The sequence below is a fragment of the Eubalaena glacialis genome, chromosome 12 (assembly GCF_028564815.1).
Source record: "Eubalaena glacialis isolate mEubGla1 chromosome 12, mEubGla1.1.hap2.+ XY, whole genome shotgun sequence".
Taxonomy (NCBI): Eukaryota; Metazoa; Chordata; class Mammalia; order Artiodactyla; family Balaenidae; genus Eubalaena; species Eubalaena glacialis.
The window spans coordinates 19,246,475-19,269,885 of record NC_083727.1 but is presented as its reverse complement, the minus strand read 5'-3'; the positions used below and the strand labels follow the sequence as shown (position 1 = coordinate 19,269,885).

Below are 23,411 nucleotides of genomic sequence, written 5' to 3'. Positions count from 1 at the left end.
GTTATTGAGTGTATACTACATGCAAAAGAAATATCAGTTAGTATAAAAATATAAAAATAATTTGAAATATCAATACCTGTGATATGGGGGAGATTAAAACATAGAGACAATAATTTAAGAATTTTTTAAAAAGTATCTGAATGAAACATATCTACCATATACGTGTGAAACAATTAGAGGACAAAAGCTAACTAACTTGTGGTAATAAAATACCAAGTATATTTTAATTATAGAGAATTCCAAATAAGGTAATGTTTCAAAGGGCTCACTGCACCAGAAATACTTCCTGGAGCATGTGTCAGGACTCGAAAGTAGTGACATAGATGGGCTGATGGAGGAAAGATGATATTCTAAATGGAAAGGAATATCCTTTCTTTTATTAAAATATATTTATTTATTTATTGTTGCATGTTAAAGCCATGGATTAAACAACACACACACTCTCTCTCTTTTGTCCTTCTTAAAATCTATTCTCTAAACAGCAGCCATAATAATCCTTGTAGAAAGCAAGTCAGATGGAAAACAAGTTAGATGATGTATCTGCCCTACTTGAAACCTCCCTCCAAAACAAACATTAATGAGGATGTAAGCAGGGGATGGCACAGAGGCTGCTCTTCCTTGTTTGGCGGACTTATGTAAGAGATTATTAACAGTCAAACTTAGGTGCAGAAACAAGGACCAGGGACTAAGTGAATGACTGACCAAAGAGCTTATATTTCAAAGGTATTAGAAAAGGGAGACACTGACATTCCTTGAGTGGCCGAATTACATTTTTAAAAAAGATTCAACTCAACACTCATTCATTGGCCAGCTACTGTGTGTTCTTGGTACATTTATTGATGACTATGATCTGAAAACAGTGAAAGTATGGCATGATTCCCTTCTCTTGAGGAGCCCACAGGCCATCGAGATGATCTTGGCAGCTGTGTGCATGTAACTCTGGAGTGAGAAGTAATTAGAGGCACATTATATGATTAGGAGACAGGGACCAGAATTCATCTTTCTGAGCCTAGAGGGGTGGCTGAGAGATAGAAAAGACAAATCCCATATTTTAGACATTGTATGGCAAAAGTGCACATACTTGGTGGCTGAATAAGAAGTAATAAAAAAATAACTCCATTTGAGCAGTTCCTTTTTCATTATTTATTAGAGGTATAAGCCAATCACTTATTCATTCATTTATTCAGTCATTCAAAGCCTAATCTTAAATACTTTCCATGTGCCAGTTACTCACAGGATCTACCTTTCACCAGTCATTCTGCATAAATAAATTGTGTAGCATTATTATCTTTTGAAATTGTCTCATTCATAGTATTCATTTTATAGTTAGGCAAAAGATAAAGCTGACTGAAGAGATATACACTATTTTGTACTTCTTGTACTCATTAAGGTAAAAAGCAGTACTCATTTATTCAATTTTTCTCATGGCACTTAGAAAAATTTATAATTTGGAATATAGATTTCTCATGCTTATTCTGAGAATAAGTGTGAAATTTTCAAAAAGACTTAATCTGAGTCTACTTTCTAAAGTTATTTGAAAGTAAAAGAAGAAAAAGGAAACCTTTTACAGTTTCTGAAAATATAATGTCATTTGATATTTTTCATGTAATTCTAAAATAGTGGTATAAATTTCGACCTGATTTGCAAGAAGATAATTTTATTTTCACAAAGGATAGAGTTTGTATGATTTTAAGGTATGGCAATATTTACAGTTTAATTTCTGACTTTACATATGAGAACATTTGATTATGTCTAATGTGTTGGGGAGGCACCTCTGTTTCTAGCCATGAGGGAGTAACAGAGTACAGACTTTGTCTTCTGCTGTAAACAACCAGAAAACTTGACACAATATATGAAATAACTATGTTCAGACATTGGAAAACAGTGCATGACCTTGAATTCAAGGAATTGAAAGGAAACAAACAAGGTGAACCCTAAAATCACTCTGGCTTTCTGCCTGGAGGCAATTTCCTAGTTGTTGTTTAGTGAGAAAGAACAAACAGAGCTTGGCTATCTTGATAATTTAAGAAAACAGAAATCAGAGTTTAAGAAGGCCAAGGCAGCCAAAATTTGTAGTGCAGAGGAAGGAAGAGGATGGATCTATGCAGAAAAAGAGTCCCAGAAGTTGGCATATGAGTTTTCATGAGTATTTGACTGAATCTGTATGAGAAGGGTAGAATTCAGAATGTCCAGGTAAAGAACAATTAGTGGGGAGCTGGATTCCCAGAGGTCACACAAGGCCAAGAATTGTCCCAGTTTCTACAAGCCCTAGTGGAGATGCTTTGCTGAGTACACAAAGAGTTAAGTAGAGATCCCAGCAGGGTCATAGTTTATAATGAGGCTAAACTATTTCTAGAGTAGAGACTATTCTAGACTTGCCCTAAAAAATGAAAAACAAGACTCAAACTGAGCCACAGGTGACTTTGCTGCCTGCCGGAACAAAGGCCAATACTACTTCAAGAAAAAAATCCAGCACTCTACACCTTATGTCCAGCATCTGGTTAAAAATTTTTAGACATGTGACAAAACGAGAAAATGTGACACATTACCTGAAGGAAAAGCAAGCAACAGAAACAGTCCCAGATATTATATTGATGATGGAATTAGAAGTCAAATTAAAATACCTACTGTAAATACATACGAAAGGATTTAAAAGAAAACATGCATATCACGAGAAGACACATGGAAATATAAGAACATAAAATAGAATTTATACAATGAAAACCAAAGTATATTAGAAATAATTTTTTAATGGATGGGATTAACAGCATATTAGACATTATGAAAGTAAAAATCAGGGAACTTGTAACAATATAAAAAGAAAAATGTATTTTTACTTTTCTAAGAATTATTAATACATATTAATATACATAATGATACGATTCAGCTGTTTAATTCCTTTTATAAAAGAAATTATTATTGAAAAGCTTCCAAATCCAACATGGAATGAACTGAAATTCACATCTGAACTCTGGTACAATAAGGCATATCTCAATCCATGTATTTAAAGTTCCTCAACATATACGATCTTTTGAAAAGTTACTTTTCTAAAAAAATCATAGTTTGAAAGCAAGTCCTCATCTGAAAAAAAAAAAAGAAGTCTTTCTGGAGAAACGATCTGTAAGGCATATGAAATATTGCTATGTTATAGGTCATACGGAAAGGAGAAGTCAGTTGCTGCTGGATTTGCACTGCCTGCAAAGAGAATGAATATGTGCAAGATGATTTCACCTGCAAAGCCTGTGACTTGGGATGGTGGCCCAATGCAGATCTAACAGGTAGGAGCCGCCTCACTTGTAAGCCCTGCCCCTGACTGTTGACCTTTCCAATGTGCCTATTGTTTAAAATGATAGTGATTAGCTCATGTCTTTTTCAATGTTTATTTACATTGTTACTGCTCATGTCAAAGTGTACACATAAACCTCTTATACGTTTTCCATAATCTATATTAAAAGTTCATTTAAATGTAAAAGTATATTCAAAGGTTATTCTTGTATACCAGTTGTTCCTGTTTTTCTTTTTAAAAATTTTATCTGAAGATATTTCTAGTCACCTGAATTTATATTTGCAAATATTTCTTGAACATCTGTATATGAGGCACTATTGCAGGACGTAAAGGTTCAAAAATAAGTGAAACACAGCCCCAGCTTTATTTACTTAAAATATATCAGGGAAGAAACATGTAAAAGTATAAAATAAAATGGTTATTACTACAATAGAGATATTTATAAACTACTGTAAAGTTTGTTAGGCAGACAAGGAGATGAAAGAAATTCCAGACAGAAAGTAGAACATGGGAAACATGAAAGCATGTAATACATTTGGAGAAAACCATGGAACAAGTATATGGGGTTGTTTGGTAAATGCAAGGCCTAGTAGATAACATGGTCAGAAACGAGACTGGATGAGTACACTGGCAGCAAATGGTAAGGAGCTTCTGTAGGGCCTTTTTATAAATGTTTGGATTTTGGCTTTAAGCACAGAAGAACCACTGAAGAATTTAAAGTGGTGAATAACATCATGATATCTGTGTCTCAGAAAGATGACCCTGGCAGTAGTATGGAGGAGAGTAGTGAGCCTAGACTAAAAATAGAGAGAAGTTAGGAAGCTATTATGTTGGTCCAAGTGAGTAATTTCAAAGGGTGTGAACTAGGGCAGCTGCTACAGCAATGGAGAGGAATAAATGAATGCAAGAGATGATTTACTCATAAAATCAATGGGACTCCTGTGGATGGATTACATGAGTTTATAAGCTTCCCAAGAGCAATGTTCAGGTATATGAGTTTTGATTTCCAAAGACCCTGGTATGAGTTCACAGATGAGAGGTGTTTCACAGTTACTTTTCACAAATTTGAAAAGTGATAAAGCCATAGAAACTTTGTCTTTGAGTTCATAGAGACCTTGTCATCTGAGTAATGCAATCCCTCATTTTAGAACGACAAAGTTGAGGCCTAGAGAGGTGTACTTGTGCCCAAGGTCATGCAGCTAGTTAGAAGCAGGTCGTAGCTCATTGACTGCTGATCCTATGCCTCCCTGTGTGCTGCTGAAAATCATTAGGGTAACATTCATGATTGTTGTTTACTTTTTGACTTGTTCCCAAATAAGAATATGAAACTAAGAAATTGTGTGGCTTATTCAACGGGCATCAAAAATGGCTGGCTGAGTAGAATCAGGTCACATAATTAAAATTATACTTTGTGAGTGAGAGACCTTGTAAAATGTTAACCCTGTTAGAAAACAGACTGAGTATCAGAAAGCTTTTAGAAATCACCTGGTACAAAGGCCATTTTTAAATGAAAAGAAATTAGATCAGCATATTTTTGAAGGTACGAACTATACCTCACCTGTTTCTTTATTCTCTAGCTGAAAACTGGTTTTCAACTTCAATGTGCCTAAAAATTACCTGGGAATTACCCATCTACAGAGATTCCCATTCACTATTTCTGAGACAAGACCCAGCAGATTCTGAAGCACTTAGTCCCTGTTCCATCCCTTGAGAAACATTACTCTCTGGCTCATAGCCTGGTGCCTTGAACATAATTGCTGCCTGATAAATATTTGTTCTATTGAGAGAATTAGAAAGAAGAAGGGACTCACCCAAGTTCATCTACATCAATACAGATCATCAACAGGAGAAGCCACCACTAGAATCTAGGGGTTTTTGTCCCTGGGTCGAATGCCCCTTCACTATGCATTTATCTCATGGTTGCATGCAATGGACTGACGTGGAAAAGCTTTTCCAACCTCATTCTGGACACAGGCCTCCTTTCCCACTCGTACTGTGTCTCTCTTCGCAACTTTACCCTCCTTTGTAGTGTGTGCTTCCTGCCGGTCCTTTTCATCTTGAGAAAGCCGTCCCCTTAGATCACCATTGTGCTTGAGAACTGGGCTTGACTTCAGAGTCAGCCCTCAGCTATTTGACTGAGACCACAACTGACCAGGAAGAGGCTCAAAGACAAAACCATCACCTTTCTAAAGTTAATCTTAAACGTCAGAAGTCCTGGCTTTGAGGTACAAGAGTTTTCCTCTTGTCTACACTTTAGGGGCTTCCCCCAACTTTTCCTACTGCTTCATCTTCCCTTTAAATGGGGGCTTATCTCATACATGATAAAGAACTTCTATCCAACTTTAAAACACTAAAATACAAAAAAAATTTTAAAGATCTAATATATTATAGTAATGGAACTCAAAGTCATATGTTTTATTCCCTAGAGATCTTCCACTGTGGATATATTGTCTGCCCACTGCCAAATGATCACCACCATTGATTAAGCCTCTTTGACTTAGTAAAATATTAAAAAATATCCTTCTTGATTATAAATAGGTGAATTTTAATGCAGTTATTTTTCTAGAGAATTTAATCTACTATCATCCATCATATGTGTAAAAATCACTTTAACATTCAAATGAGTTGAGCAAAGCAACAGCTCAGACTGCCTTTATCTGATAACAACAGGCAAGTGGCTACTTTCGGATCATGTATCCAAATTATGTTGTAACTCTTGTACTTAAGGTCTTTCAGAATATGCATCTCTCGTACTCATTTATACTTTTTTTTTTTAACGTCTTTATTGGAGTATAATTGCTTTACACTGTTGTGTTTGTTGCTGCTGTATAACAAAGTGAATCAGCTATACGTATACATATATCCCCATGTCCCCTCCCTCTTGCATCTCCCTCCCACCCTCCCTATCCCACCCCTCTAGGTGGTCACAAAACACCAAGCTGATCTCCCTGTGCTATGCAGCTGCTTCTCACCAGCTATTTTACGTTTGGTAGTGTATATATATCCGTGACACTTTCTTCGTCTCAGCTTACCCTTCCCCCTCCCCGTGTCCTCAAGTCCATTCTCTACATCTGCGTCTTTATTCCTGTCCTGCCCCTAGGTTCTTCATAACCTTTTTTTTTTTTTTTAGATTCCATATATATGTGTTAGCATACGGGAATGGATAAAGAAGATGTGGTACATATATACAATGGAATATTATTCAGCTATACTTAGTTTTAATGACACCTACTGTTTCTGCATCCCTTCCAGTCTTACACATGAATGGAAAATGAGATCTAATTTGCCACTTACTTGGTGCCATGTCAGGCTCAGAGCAAGGGCGCAGTACATGGCAATGTGTTTTTGATTGTTGCCATGGTAGCAGTAGTTGTGAAAAGAGAAAACTCACAGAGAGAGAATACCAAAAAATCAGTAAAAATATTCAGAGGAGTATATGCATTGCCTTTAAGTAGGTATTTTATTTTCATGGGTGGATTTTTTTGACTGAATTTTAGTTAAAATGAGAAATCATTCTCTTTGGAAAATAGTGTTTTTTACTAAAGGTGAAGTTTGTTTAAAATATGCTTAAAATCATTTTATGTGATAGCTACTTTTCATATATGCTTCAAAGACTCTAATATTAATGAATAAAAACATGTTAGTGAGTTTTTGTTTTCATTAGAATATGTTGTTTTTTGGCTATGAAGAAAAATATTGTATATTTCTTAGAGGAAGTGACTTCTGATGCTGTTTTAATAAATTTTTCATATTTTCTTCTTGGGAATATGCACATTTTAATTCAGCATTTAAATTTCACATTTTACTTTATATGATGCATAAACAGGGATCTCTTCTGCCATGATATATAACTTGACAGTAGTTTAACAATCTATGGGCCAATTATATGTAATCCAATGCTACTTATTCCTTTTAAAAAGTCAAATAGCATAAAATAATTCCTCAGAAAGTCAGACTACACTAAATCTCGTCAATAAAAAATAGAAAATACTAAGTTATAGAAATTAACTTTTTAACTATTTTTCCCCATCCAACAGTTACTGCCACCTCTCATATTATCTACTCATTTATTCATTTTTATGTTATACACTACCACCTACTTCATGCCAGGTATTTTTTTTTTTTTTGAGAAACTGGGACATATGGGTGAATGAAACAAGGTTTATATCCTGGAAGAGAAGCTTCATATGAAACCAGACATGTAAACAGGTAATTATAAGCCTTGCAACAGGAGTATGTACAAAATTTCATATAAGTACAGAGAAAAAAGCAATCATTTTTCCCTGGGAAGAGAAAACCCTTCACAGAGGACCCTTCCTTAACATTGAGTTAAACATTAAATAATAATTTCACCTTGTAGGTAATTTATATTAATGTAATAATGTTAAAGAAAGCATTTCAATGAACCCCTATGCAATCATGAAGTACTACTGTAAATGTTATTAAATGCCCCAACACACTTTAGGTAGAATAATTGTGGCCTATCTTTATTTCTTGGTTCATATTAAATTTGTCTTTACCTAATTGGAAAGAAGTCAGATATTAAATTTTAACCTCCTCCAATGCATTTGGATCTTGCTAGTGAGCCAATGTTTGTTTCAAGAATTAGGAGTAACCCGTTGCCCTCAGATCAGAGTTATTACCACTTCTCTTGTATTTTCCTCAGTAGTTTGTAGTCTGCTTGAAGGAAACTGACTTGTCCAATGGTTCTGGATTGTCTAGGGTAACTCTAACCATAGACACTGCCAGGTCCTTAAGTTCTCTGCGCTTTAGATATAGTATGCACAACTCCCGTTAAAGTCTTCTCCTTTTGGGTGCTGGGGGTCAGGTAGGCTCAGGACACTTACTCTTTACCACTGATTGAACTTAACCGCCATCCCTTCTAGTCTTGGAATACCCAAACACACTTGGCGGTTGGGCAACTCTTCTCTTTAAACCTCAAAACAGGACAAATAAGTACATTACATCACATATATGAACAATATGGATATTTTGTCTAATTCCCTCAAGATATCAAAGCTAGCACTTCTCAAATTTAGGGTGTCTTAAAAAATAAAAAAGAAAGGAAAGGGAAGAATAAAAAACAACTTTTAAAAAGCTTATTCAAAATGTAAATGATCAGTCCCAATCCCCAGGTGATTCTGTTTTGGATGGTCCTGGATTGGCCTTGAAAACTTTGGTATCCACATGGGGAAAATAATCTAGGATCGTCACACGAGATAAAGTAATCCTAGTGGTGGTGTAGGTATATTGCTTTGGGGTGTTGTTATGACAAACTGCTACTGTTACAGCACAAGAATATTTATACTTCTATCATAAGGATGTTTTTCTTCATTTGTCTATAGTATACTACATAGGATAGGCTTAATTTACAACTAGACTTGGAAGACTCTATGATTATCTGTTGAGATGGCTGAGTATCAGTCTTTGGTTTCTGGCTACATTAAGGGCACTGGGATTTATGATATACAGTTTAAAGTTTGAAACTCCACTGATGACAACCAAAGTCAGTTCATTTACTGATGGATTTCCCCTGGCATATTTTATTAGACAGGTTGTCTTGGCTCTATGACTTGAGGGTCATAAAAGACTTCACTGAGAACTTCTATCTTGAGCTGTCTCAAAACCAATGTTCATTGTGCAGATTTTGGTAGCTCAATCCACAGATGAAGTATACCCTTGTAGGAATAAGGGTCCTAGAGAGCTTGCATCTGGATACCTCTTGATCCCTGGCTGCTAAACTGCACTTTCTCTTACTGTACTTTACCTTTTGCCTTTAAATGAAAACATTACATAAGCATGTTCTGTGAGTCTTCTGAATTCTTTCAAATATTGAACTTGTGAAATATTTGCATATACAAAGCTTATTGTTATAACATACTTAACAATAGCTTGATATAATTGAATTACTGAGTTAGAGTAATGATTGTCTCTAACAAAACCCAGGTTTAGGCAAGTCCTTATTACTAGTGAGGAGAACATTAAAGACAAACTCAGGTTTGTATAGCTTTTAATCAATAAAGTAGAAAAGTATGAACAAGCAAGAACATATAAAGGAGAGTATGATATATATAAGAATCTTAAGATAATCTTGCACAGAAGACCACTGTGTAGTCATCAGCTTGCTTCAAGGTTCTTGGGTTAACAGTTAACTTTCATGAGCCTTCAGCTTCTGGAGGCTCTCTGCAAACCTCAGTTTAAAATCACTAAGGGATGTTACCTTCAGCAGTATTAAGGTTCCCTTTTACTTGTCCAGAGGTTTGGGAATGAAGACAGCCTTATATAATTTAAATTCATGAATAAATGTTCTGATGAAAAGTTCGCATATCACTAGATTGGCAAGTTGGAACATGCTTGCTAAGACTACACGTCTGATCATATTTTTGCCATTATAAGTCTTGTGGCTTTTCAATAGGGGAATGCTTCAACCCATCCAGAAGATAAATACACTATTTAAGCTAGTATATATTTATAAACCATAGGAGACAACTGTATGCAATGCATTTGGAGTTACTCAAAGGTTTCTTTTGCAATTGTATCAATCAGTGCCTCCGACCTTTACAGTTTTTCCAGATTAATTTAATTACAAATGAAGCATGAACTGGCCACATCTGCTATCCTGGGAATGTTTTCCCACTAGTGTTTAATTTTGTGGCCAATTTGTTTCTACTGAAATGAGTTCTTTCATTTTTTCCATCAGAATTTTATCTAGTGTATATTGGATATTTCATCTGGTGCTACGAGATAGCCATCTGGTTTTGCCAGAATTATCCTTATAGATCTTACAACACAATCATTCTGATATTTCTTTTAAGAATCTCTTTTCTGGCTAAGTTTGTGTACCTACAATTGAATTCTTGAACTTCTCCATGGATTTGTTATTATTAATAAATTATTTGTTGTTCTATATGAGACTCTGTAAGGACTCTTAGAGCAGTCTGTTTAGCATGATTGTCTCTAAAATATTTCTATTATCTTTCATAGTACTAGAACGGTATTAGCTTTCATAGTACCTTTTTTTCTAACTGCAGGTCTCAACCTTTTTGGCAGCAATTATTTTATATAACATCAACACATCAAGAAATTAATTATCCTTAGGCAAGGAGACTAAGCATTGGCTATAGAAATAAGAGGTTGGGTAAATTTGCTTTTAATGGGTAAATTTGTTATATATTGCTGTGTAACAAATTACCCCCAAACTTAGTAGCTTACAGTGACACACATTTATTATCTCACATTTTCTGTGGGTCAGAAATGCACAGTATAGCTGAATTCTCTGCTTCATGATCTTTCACAAAGCTAAAATCAAACTGTCAGCTAGGGATGGGGTCTAGTCTGAAGGCTTGATTGTGGAAGGGTGCACTTCCAAACTCAGTTATTGGCAGGATATAATCCTCAAAAGATTGTTGAATTGAGGGCTTCAGCTTTCTTTTTATTTTTTTAGCTGGTTATTGCATGGGGACTGTTCTCGGTCCCTTGCCATGTGGACCTTAGCAGCATAGGAGGTTGCTTCATCAGAGCCAGCAAGAGAGTCTGAGTCTGCTACTAAGATGGAAATTATCTTATGTAACCCAATCACAGGAGAGGCATCCCATCAACTTTGCTATATTCTATAAAAAAGAAACAAGTTATAGGCCTAGTTCATACTCAAGGGGAGAGTATTATACAAGGACATGAATCCCAGGATGTGGGGATTATTCGGAACCATTTTGGAAGCTGCCTACCACAATGAACAATGGTTGTTTGACATTGCTATGCTGTTAATACATATAGATCATGGTGTAGCATTTTCATATTTATACAAAAAAGAAAGATTTGTGATGATCTAGGTATGTATGATAATCTGTATACTTACGTGCTCTGTTTCAATCCATCTTCCTATTTCTGTGGAATCTTTCATCCATAAGAATTCTGAAACAAAAGCTGTTACTTGGATAATGTCTTAAATTATACATAGTATAGGTATTTTCATGACTAAAGCAGATATAATTTGATCATGTGTAAGAATTATAACACATCTTGTCTGGCAGTAAATCCTGTATGTTAAAATTGTGGGTTTTGTGTCACCAAGAATAATGTATTCTTATAATAATAGTCTCAAAGTTCCAGTTATATGTTGGAGCATAGGATTATCAAAGATTTTCACTAGTTGAGTGGTTTTATTAAACCAAGGTATTTGATGTTCTATTAATAGTGAGATGATTAGTAGACATAAAGGCATCTATATCAATAAGAAAGAGATATTGCTTCCCCTGGGAGTTCAGAGAAGAGACAGGGAGTTCTTGGTTGCCAATGTCTCCCCTGGAGTTAGTCATTAGACAGATTTTAGGTAGTTATCCTGAGTTTTACTAATATGGGGTAATGGTTCTTTAAATTACACTTTTATTTGTGATATCTATAGGTTTTCTTATCTATAGGTTCCCAAATCACAGAGAATAGAGGCCCTTTTAGATGTCTTACCTAAAGATCCATGATTATATTGATTTCTTGTTTATTTACTATATAACTCTATCTGGAAATGTCTAGTCACATATTAGATATTTTCTAACTTGGTAATTTTTAATTTTAACATTTTTTTTTGTTTGATGGCCCTAATTCAGGTCTGAGCCCATTTGTAGAGAGGCTATAGTCCTTGTTATATCAGTTATTGAGTCTAACCCAGAATTGTTTGAAGGTTTCCTAAAATCTATCTTCCATCCTTATTTTGAACCTTTATTGAAAAAAAAATGTCTGAAATTGCTTTATGTAATGCATTTTCTATTTTTATTTTTTAAATGTTACACCACTGGGTTATTTAAATCTTCCCTTTTGTAATGTGCTGCTTTTTAAATATTTTCCTACATGAGGCTAACAATTAATTGATTTAGTTGGTACATATCTGTAGTGCAGTACAATAAGTATCTAATAAAAATCCTGAATTCTGCAGAAAATATTTTGCCTGTGTCCCTGAAGTTTACGAAAATCATTAATTATAGCTCTCAATTTGGCTCTAGACCAGGGTTTTAATTCAAATTCAATAGATCTGACTTGTGTTCTAGAAATTTAAAATGCAGTATTCTTTTCTAATAAAAACTCCAAAGACAGAATAGCTCATTTACAAAACCAGGTTGCATAGAAAAAGAGAAATGCAAAGAGGGTAGCTTTCAGAAGGTTACAAAGGCCTTGACAAAGACTCCATTGGAATTTGAATTTTATTTAGCAGCCTCAGTATGCCAATTAAAGGAGCTGAATATCGACTATTAAGTATTTTATCTCCAAATGTGTCTATAGCTGTTCTTAAATATTTTAATTTATTGATTGTGTTACATCAAAAGTTCCCCATAATGGTCATTGTTATTCTAACTATGTATCTATCTAATCATCTTTCTAAACTTTATCAAGGAAATAGGAAGATTTAGAATTAAAATGTGACTTTTTTTGGAAGCAGAAGTTCTTCCAGGAAGAGGCTGAGACTCTGACACGACAAACCCCTGACACACAAAAGAGAGAGGCCACTATGATCAGTCAGGAGCGTGTGCTTCTGAGTGGTTTGCACTCATGTATTAAATGTGAGTCTGCTGGTTGAATGACTGAACAGGTTTAAAACAGGTTCTGGTGGTTCCTCGCTCTCATGGCTACAGAACAATGAGTCTCTTCCTAAATTTATGGAAATACATATTTTTGTTCTCACAATTTGGGAAATATGGCCCAGACCAATCACAAAATTCTGTGAAGGGGTTGTTGCCAGGACTTGACAAATGTTTTTCTCTCTGTGAAATACAAAAGAGACTTTATTCTGGAAGGAAAAGATAAGCCAGGCATTTAGGAACACAGCGCTGTCTCTCCTTTCAAGAGATGGGTGAGGGGAGATTTCATTCTTCTTTAGTATGTCTATTAGAGATTGATAACTCAAAGGCCCTCAGATGCCACGTTCATAACTAAAGAGGTGAAACTTAGAGTGAGTAATATAATATGTGGTAAATAGGAGAATGCAGACTCTTCTAAAGAATTCAAATGAAATTTATGTTTAAAAAGTTTGCTGGCTGGCCAAAAAAAAAAAAAGAAAGAATAGAAAAGAAAGAAAATGCTTGTCTATGAGCTGGACTTGCCTCTGGACAATAGCTGCATAAAAATAAAAATTTTGTTAATTTCTTACTAACTTATTCTATTACACTGTGACCATTTAACCTTCAATGGAAACACAGTTTGGTTTCCTTCTTTTCTTTCATTTTCTGAAAGTGTAGAACCAAGTTCCATCCACGGAGCAGCATCCATTTATAACACTGGAAGCAAAGATTATACTTATAGGCTTGAGTATGTCACATTAGGCTTGTGATGAGATTAGGTTTGGGAACATGATTGTCCAGAGAAGACAATGGTGTATGTCTATTTGTGTGATAGAGAGGCATTTTTAAAAAAATTATAATAGCATAAATCATGGAAGATGCGAATATAGCTATGCCTCTGGTAACTAGTAAGCACTATTATTGATCAGCAAAATCTTAGATTCATTTTAAAACTATTTTTCTCATCACAGGCTGTGAACCCATTCCTGTCCGCTATCTGGAGTGGAGCAACATAGAATCCATCATAGCCATTGCCTTTTCCTGCCTGGGCATCCTTGTTACCTTGTTTGTTACCCTTATCTTCGTGCTGTACCGGGATACACCAGTGGTCAAATCCTCCAGTCGGGAGCTCTGCTACATTATTCTAGCTGGAATCTTCCTCGGTTACGTGTGCCCTTTCACTCTCATTGCCAAACCTACTACCACATCCTGCTACCTCCAGCGCCTCCTGGTCGGCCTCTCCTCTGCCATGTGCTACTCTGCTTTAGTGACCAAAACCAATCGCATTGCACGCATCCTGGCTGGCAGCAAGAAGAAGATCTGCACCCGCAAGCCCAGGTTTATGAGTGCCTGGGCCCAGGTGATCATTGCCTCAATTCTAATTAGTGTGCAGCTAACTTTGGTGGTAACCCTGATCATCATGGAGCCCCCCATGCCCATTGTGTCCTACCCAAGCATCAAAGAAGTCTACCTTATCTGCAATACCAGCAACTTGGGTGTGGTGGCCCCTTTGGGCTACAATGGACTCCTCATCATGAGCTGTACCTACTATGCCTTCAAGACCCGCAATGTGCCCGCCAACTTCAATGAGGCCAAATATATCGCCTTCACCATGTACACCACCTGCATCATTTGGCTGGCTTTTGTGCCCATTTACTTTGGGAGCAACTACAAAATCATTACTACCTGCTTTGCAGTGAGCCTCAGTGTAACGGTGGCCCTGGGGTGCATGTTCACTCCCAAGATGTACATCATCATTGCCAAGCCCGAGAGGAATGTACGCAGTGCCTTCACCACCTCGGATGTAGTCCGCATGCACGTGGGCGATGGCAAGCTGCCCTGCCGCTCCAACACTTTCCTCAACATTTTCCGAAGAAAGAAACCAGGGGCAGGGAATGCCAAGTGAGTTATCTGACCCGGGTTTGCCTCCCCCGACTCCTCTCTCTCTTCTATTTGACTAAATCATGTTCTTCCATTTCCCCACTGTTTTTCCTGTCCTTTCTTAATCTTTTCTTTTTTTCAAATCTCACATTCTGTTGCAGTAAGAATGTAGTACTAAAGGTCTTCGTTGTTTTCATTTCTTGGAAAGAGCAAGGAACGTGAAGCAACAACCAGCTGAGCATATATTTATTGTTACCTGCAATCTGCAGATTCTGTTGTGTCCCTAATGTTTTCCTTTTGCATGGGTCCTCCTGTGGAGCATCAGTACATCTCTGGGGTCTGGTCAGAGATGCAATCTCTAGTTCTAATTTCTAGTTTAGATCATGGTTGAGATAGTTTCTGGTTTATTTTTATTACTTTGGAGCCACACCATTACTCATCTGGGATGGAGAGGAAGGAAATTAGGCACCTGGGGAAGTTTGACTATTTCAAAATTTGAGTGCAGCTGAGCACCAAGTATGTCCTGAAATAAGTTCCCTTAAGCAACTGTCTTACCGTGCCCCTCTTATTTATTGAACTTTAATGTGTACTGTAAACTTCCATAATGCTACACATTAATTAACCTATCTCTACTACAAGGTTATAACCAGAATGGTTTCCTAGCCATAAAGTACCAAATGAAATAAGGAACCAGATAAAGGTGAAGAGCCCCAAACTTGAGAGTCGGCATGAACATCAAAGTCCAGATTATTTCTATTTTGGTAATTCTTCTGAGTACTTTATGTAATACACACATTCCTATCTTTTTCCTGACTCTATTTTGCAAAGAAGCATATGCTAAAATTTGCATGTGTCATCTCTTTCTGAGACCCATGAAAACAGATTTCATGTCACATTTACAACTTTTAAAATAACATGGATGCTTGAAGTTCTAGTGGTAGTTGAATTATCCAAAAATTAAACGATTTTCCCCATTAGCAGTATTAATTTCACTTTTTGAAACAACCCTTTGAAAGTGAAGAATTTTAATAGTAATAATTATAACATATACATTGTTTTAGAACTATTCTGTGCACCTGAACATGTCAGCAAGGTAAGGGGAAGGGAATGGGTGTTGTTTTCCCCAATTTTGTAGGTGAGGACACCAAGCCACTGTGAATTTGTGTGACTCTTAAGTAAATTCCACTTAGTTAGCCATTCTTTGCCTAAGTCTAAACTGGCATGAAATTTCTCATTTTCACATATGTCAAAAAATCTACATGCTTTAAACTTCTGGGTTTTTTATCTTTACTGGTCAAGCAGCACCATGGGCATCTTTTACAAAAATCATATAAGGCTTGAGGATCAGATGAGGGAGTCTACGGGAAAATATATTTTTGAAGTCCATCAAGTTTGGTTATTATTTCAAATAAAGACATCCTTAAATTTTTTCAGTGTTAAGGATGAAGCCAATAATTTACACCTACTTCTTGCAGTATCAATTTCAAGTTCTTCATGAGATGCTGATTCTAAAAGTTGCTTAGCTGGTTTTTTTCCCTTGCCGTGATTTTTCATTCCTGCCAACATCCTCTCAGTTCTAGTGAGCATGAAAGCAAAACAACAGTGCCATGAAATGAGGAAAACAATTAGACCATAGCCACAGAGTCCAGATGTACAATGGCATCATGACAATTACCATTAAGAGGGAAGGAATGAGAGGAAACAAAATGAAAAGAAGGGAGAAAACACTCTTTAAACTGGAATGTTTGTAGAGATTAAGATTTCCTTTATCACTTCCCATATGGCTTTATGAGGGTTCCATTCCAACATCCATCATTACACAGAGCCATGTTTTCTAACTGCCTTTATTATGGTTCTTCAGAAACTTTCATATGATTTTTGGTCATGAGTCATTTCTGAAAGCTGTTATTATAACCATTTAATGGAAAGAGAGAATCTATGTGATCAAGATATCTTTTGGTACTCAGGATTATGCGTTTTTGAAAGCTCTCTCCGGGATTCTATGTACAGACAGATATGGGCACCTGTCCAAGAGAGAGGTGACTAATCATTAGTACACATTGCTTGGCTGCTGGGATAAAATGAAGTTAGCTTACCACTTCTATAGTAGCCAGGCACTGTGTTTATTCTGACTACCTTCTCACACCTGGAACTTTCCTCAGAAGTTGAGAATATTCCCTTCATTATTATGAATTTAAAATTAATTTCATTTAGAATCACGCTTTTGAGAGAAAAAGCATCTTGGTCTAAACTGGATTGGTTGTCTAGGAAGCGCTGCTTTCACCAGTTAATGCATTGCTCAACTATTAGCTGTAGTTTATCAAGCACTATCAGATTATTACAGTAAGGAATAATACTTCTAATTAGTAATTCTAACATGCAGCTTTCTTTGTACAATTGGTAGCGTCTCCAAAGTGTACCATACAGCTGAGCTGATCCACAGAGGGTATTTGAGGCTAAAGGTCTATGGAAAACAACCATTTATTTACTCATTTTTCTCCCTTACTCTGCCATTGCTTCTCTTGTAACTCTCTATGAGATTGTACTTTTGAAATATAAAAATAATCCAAGCGCCTCTGTCTTTACCGTTTAATTGCTGTTTTATGATTTCCTGATCTGTCTCCAAAGTTACAAAAACCACAAACAATCTAATATTTTCTACAGCAACAAAAATCCAGCAGAGTTTTGCCAACTGAAGCAAGGGGCTGAAAACTCTGGGGAACATATCACCCAATGAGTTTATTACCATTCTGGATGTGTAATCTCTACATTTATGGTGCACTGTGGGTGTTCGGCAGTCTGCATATGTAGCTATAAACACAGAACAGATGCTGTAATGAAGAGCTTCCAACTGATCTCTTTGATATTATTCTGAGGAGTTGCAAGTCCAACTATATTCTCATACCAGGCTGTTTCTGAGATATAGGAGAAGGATGATGTTGTGTGTCTGCTTTTGCAAAGTTTACTTCAATTTGTTATTTTGTTCACAGCCAGATATCTGACACAACCAAAGGTTTGGGAGCTTGCATTTATATTTTCTGAAATATAATTTAGGAGGATTTTAATCAATAAATTGGGTGTTTGGATTACTTGAATTACTTATAGTTAGAAATCCTATTAGGCATAATCCTGCCCTGGAAGATCAACTGAATTACAAAATTACAATACCTTTGACATTGCTAATATCTTTAGCTGTTAATGTATTTGCATGGGAAACTATTCAGACCTAAATTAATATAAAGATAGTGGGAAAAATTCTCTTTCTTGGCAGTAGAAGAAACATAGAAATCCATAGACATTCATAAGTAAGCAAGTTATTTTGATCCAAGTTACTTATCACTTACCTTTAAAGCAAAATGAGTTAACATTATGCAACTAAAAAATTAAGACATTATGTAAATGACATGATTTCTTTAAAAAAAAAAAGTTATATCAATGGCTAAAAGTCAAACTAACACTTCTAGTCATTTTTTTGATAAATAACTCAACGAGTGCCAAACAATGTGAGGGCGCATGGAGCTGAAATGTGACAGTACACGCCTATGACTTTTTGGGTGCATAATTGCAGGCAAAACTAAAAACAATTACAATCACCAAAAAAAGGCATTAAATTGATGCAAGGAAGTAATTTAAAAATACAGGTTTCTAAGTAAATAGTGTATGAGTATGTTCTTGTGACTTTCTTAAGCATTTGTATATATGTTTTTTTTTTCTTTTAACATCTTTATTGGAGTATAATTGCTTTACAATGATGTGTTAGTTTCTACTTTATATCAAAGTGAATCAGCTATACATATACATATATCCCCATATCTCCTCCCTCTTGTGTCTCCCTCCCACCCTCCCTATCCCACCCCTCTAGGTGGTCACAAAGCACCAAGCTGATCTCCCTGTGCTATGCAGCTGCTTCCCACTAGCTATCTGTTTTACATTTGGTAGTATATATATGTCCATGCCACTCTCTTACTTCATCCCAGCTTACCCTTCCCACTCCCCATGTCCTCAAGTCCATTCTGTACATCTGCGTCTTTATTCCTGTCCTGCCACTAGGTTCTTCAGAACCATTTCTTTTTTTTTTTTTTTACATTCGATGTATATGTGTTAGCCGGTATTTGTTTTTCTCTTTCTGACTTACTTCACTCTGTATGACAGACTCTAGGTCCATCCACCTCACTACAAATAACACAGTTTCGTTTCTTTTTATGGCTGAGTAATATTCCATGTATATATGTGCCACATCCTCTTTGTCCATTCATCTGTTGATGGACATTTAGGTTGGTTCCATGTCCTGGCTATTGTAAACAGAGCTGCAATGAACATTGTGGTACATGACTCTTTTTGAGCTATGGTTTTCTCAGGGTCTATGCCCAGTAGTGGGATTGCTGGGTCGTATGGTAATTCTATTTTTAGTTTTTTAAGGAACCTTCATACTGTTCTCCATAGTGGCTGTATCAATTTACATTCCCATCAACAGGGCAAGAGGGTTCTCCTTTCTCCACACTTTCTCCAGCATTTATTGTTTGTAGATTTCTGATGATGGCCATTCTAACCGGTGTGAAGTGATACCTCATTGTAGTTTTGATTTGCAATTCTCTAATGATTAGTGATGTTGAGCATCCTTTCATGTGTTTGTTGGCAATCTGTATATCTTCTTTGGAGAAATGTCTATTTAGGTCTTCTGCCCATTTTTGGATTGGGTTTTTTGTTTTTTTGATATTGAGCTGCATGAACTGCTTGTAAATTTTGGAGGTTAATCCTTTGTCAATTGCTTCATTTGCAAATATTTTCTCCCATTCTGAGGGTTGTCTTTTTGTCTTATTTATGGTTTCCTTTGCTGTGCAAAAGCTTTTGTTTCATTAGGTCCCATTTGTTTATTTTTGTTTTTATTTCCATTTCTGTAGGAGGTGGGTCAAAAAGGAACTTGCTGTGATTAATGTCAAGGAGTGTTCTTCCTTTGTTTTCCTCTAAGAGTTTTATAGTGTCCAGTCTTACATTTATGTTTGAGTTTATTTTTGGCTATGGTGTTAGTGAGTGTTCTAATTTCATTCTTTAACATGTAGCTGTCCAGTTTTCCCAGAACCACTTATTGAAGAGACTGTCTTTTCTCCATTGTAGATCCTTGCCTCCTTTGTCATTGATTAGTTGACCATAGGTGTGTGGGTTTATCTCTGGGCTTTCTATACTGTTCCATTGATTTGTATTTCTGTTTTTGTGCCAGTACCATATTGTCTTGATTACTGTAGCTTTGTAGTATAGTCTGAAGACAGGGAGTCTGATTCTTCCAGCTCCGTTTTTTTCCCTCAAGACTGCTTTGGCTATTCGGGGTCTTTTGTGCTTCCATACAAATTTTAAGATTTTTTGTTCTAGTTCTGTAACAAAAACCATTGGTAATTTGATAGGGATTGCATTGAATCTGTAAATTGCTTTGGGTAGTAGAGTCATTTTCACAATATTGATTCTTCCAATCCAAGAACATGGTATATCTCTCCATCTGTTGGTATCATCTTTAATTTCTTTCATCAGTGTCTTATAGTTTTCTACATACAGGTCTTTTGTCTCCCTAGGTAGGTTTATTCCTAGGTATTTTATTCTTTTTGTTTCAACGGTAAATGGGAGTGTTTCCTTAATTTCTCTTTCAGATTTTTCATCATTAGTGTATAGGAATGCAAGAGATTTCTGTGCATTAATTTTGTATCCTGCAACTTTACCAAATTCATTCATTAGCTCTAGTAGTTTTCTGGTGACATCTTTAGGATTCTCTATGTATAGTATCATGCCATCTGCAAACAGTGACAGTTTTACTTCTTCTTTTCCAATTTGTATTCCTTTTATTTCTTTTTCTTCTCTGATTGCCATCGCTAGGACTTCCAAAACTACGTTGAATAATAGTGGTGAGAGTGGACATCCTTGTCTTGTTCCTGATCTTAGAGGAAATGCTTTCAGGTTTTCACCATTGAGAATGATGGTTGCTGTTGGTTTGTCGTATATGGCCTTTATTATGTTGAGGTAGGTTCCCTCTATGCCCACTTTCTGGAGAGTTTTTATCATAAATGGGTGTTGAATTTTGTCAAAAGCTTTTTCTGCATCTATTGAGATGATCATATGGTTTTTATTCTTCAATTTGTTAATATGGTGTATTGCAGTTATTGATTTGTGTATATTGAAGAATCCTTGCATCCCTGGGATATATCCCACTTGATCATGGTGTATGATCCTTTTAATGTGTTGTTGGATTCTGTTTGCTAGTATTTTGTTGAGGATTTTTGCATCTATATTCATCAGTGATATTGGTCTGTAATTTTCTTTTTTTGTAGTATCTTTGTCTGGTTTTGGTATCAGGGTGTTGGTGGCCTCATAGAATGAGTGTGGGAGTGTTCTTTCCTCTGCAATTTTTTGGAAGAGTTTGAGAAGGATGAGTGTTAGCTCTTCTCCAAATGTGTGATAGAATTCACCTGTGAAGCCATCTGGTCCTGGGCTTTTGTTTCTTGGAAAATTTTTAACCATAGTTTCAATTTCTTTACTTGTGATTGGTCTGTTCATATTTTCTATTTCTTCCTGGTTTGTCTTGGAAGGTTATACCTTTCTAAGAATTGTCCATTTCTTCCAGGTTGTCCATTTTATTGGCACAGAGTTGCTTGTAGTAGTCTTTTAGGATGCTTTTTATTTCTGTGGTGTCTGTTGTAACTTCTCCTTTTTCATTTCTGATTTTATTGATTTGAGTCCTCTCCCTCTTTTTCTTGATGAGTCTGGCTAATGGCTTGTCAATTTTATTTATTTTCTCAAGGAACCAGCTTTTAGTTTTATTGATCTTTGCTATTGTTTTCTTTGTTTCTATTTCATTTATTTCTGCTCTGATCTTTATGATTTCTTTCCTTCTACTAACTTCGGGTTTTGTCTGTTCTTCGTCTCTGGTTCCTTTAGGTGTAAGGTAGATTGTTTGAGATTTTTCTTGTTTCTTGAGGTAGGCTTGTATTGCTATAATCTTCCCACTTAAAACTGCTTTTGCTGCATCCCATAGGTTTTGGATTGTCGTGTTTTCATTGTCATTTGTCTCTAGGTATTTTTTGATTTCCTCTTTGATTTCTTCAGTGATCTCTTGGTTATTTAGTAACATATTGTTTAGCCTCCATGTGTTTGTGTTTTTTACGTTATTTCCCTGTAATTGATTTCTAATCTCATGGCGTTGTGGTCAGAAAAGATGCTTGATATGATTTCAATTTTCTTAAATTTACTGAGGCTTGATATGTGACCCAAGATGTAATCTATCCTGGAGAATGTTCCGTGTGCACTTGAGAAGAAAGTGTAATCTGCTGTTTTTGGATGGAATGTCCTATAAATCTATCTGGCCTATTGTGTCATTTAAAGGTTGTGTTTCCTTATTAATTTTCTGTTTGGATGATCTGTCCATTGGTGTAAGTGACGTGTTAAATTCCCCCACTATTATTATGTTACTGTCGATTTCCCCTTTTATAGCTGTTAGCAGTTGCCTTATGCATTGAGGTGCTCCTATGTTCAGTGCATATATATTTATAATTGTTATATCTTCTTCTTGGATTGATTCCTTGATCATTATGTAGTGTCCTTTCTTGTCTCTTGTAACATTCTTTATTTTAAAGTCTATTTTATCTGATATGAGTATTGCTACTCCAGCTTTCTTTTGATTTCCATTTGCATGAAATATCTTTTTCCATCCCCTCACTTTCAGTCTGTTTGTGTCCCTAGGTCTGAAGTGGGTGTCTTGTAGACTGCATATATATGGGTCTTGTTTTTGTATCCATTCAGTGAGCCTGTGTCTTTTGGTTAGAGCATTAATCCATTCACGTTTAATATAATTATCAATATGTATGTTCCTGTTACCATTTTCTTAATTGTTATGGGTTTGTTTTTGTAGGTCCTTTTCTTCTCTTGTGTTTCCCACTTAGAGAAGTTCCTTTATCATTTGTTGTAGAGTTGATTTTGTGGTGCTGAATTCTCCTACCATTGCTTGTCTGTAAAGCTTTTGATTTCTCCATCGAATCTGAGTGAGATCCTTGTCAGGTAGAGTAATCTTGGTTGTATGTTCTTCCCTTTCATCACTTTAAATATATCATGCCACTCCCTTCTGTCTTGTAGAGTTTCTGCTGAGAAATCAGCTGTTAACCTTATGGGAATTCCCTTCTATGTTATTTGTTGTTTTTCCCTTGTTGCCTTCAATAATTTTTCTTTGTATTTAATTTTTGTTAGTTTGATTAATATGTGTCTTGGCGTGTTTCTCCTTGGGTTTATCCTGCCTGGGACTCTCTGTGCTTCCTGGACCTGGGTAGCTATTTCCTTTCCCATGTTAGGGAAGTTTTCGACTATAATCCCTTCAAATATTTTCTCAGGTCCTTTCTCTCTCTCTTTTCCTTCTGGGACCCCTATAATGCGAATGTTGTTGTGTTTATTGTTGTCCCAGAGGTCTCTTAGGCTGTCTTCATTTCTTTTCATTCTTTTTTCTTTATTCTGTTCTGCAGCAGTGAATTCCACCATTCTGTCTTCCAGGTCACTTATCCATTCTTCTGCCTCAGTTATTCTGCTATTGATTCCTTCTAGTGTATTTTTCATTTCAATTATTATATTGTTCATCTCTGTTTGTTTGTTATTTAATTCTTCTAGATCTTTGTTAAACATTTCTTGCATCTTCTCAATGTTTGCCTCCATTCTTTTTCCAAGGTCCTGGA

The 23,411-nt window shown here is 36.0% G+C and overlaps 1 protein-coding gene across 4 annotated transcripts in view; it reads left to right on the top strand.

The window, feature by feature from the left end:
* The window catches only part of GRM1 (glutamate metabotropic receptor 1), a 371,761-nt gene that overhangs the window by 320,944 nt on the left and 27,406 nt on the right, over positions 1-23,411 (top strand). For 3 of the 4 annotated variants that reach the window (XM_061207051.1, XM_061207053.1, XM_061207054.1), the window contains exons 6-7: positions 3,152-3,278; positions 13,803-14,733. In XM_061207051.1, coding sequence (XP_061063034.1) covers positions 3,152-3,278; positions 13,803-14,733 — 1,058 coding nt within the window. The remainder of the gene's footprint in view (positions 1-3,151; positions 3,279-13,802; positions 14,734-23,411) is intronic. The other variant, XM_061207052.1, reaches the window with a different exon arrangement.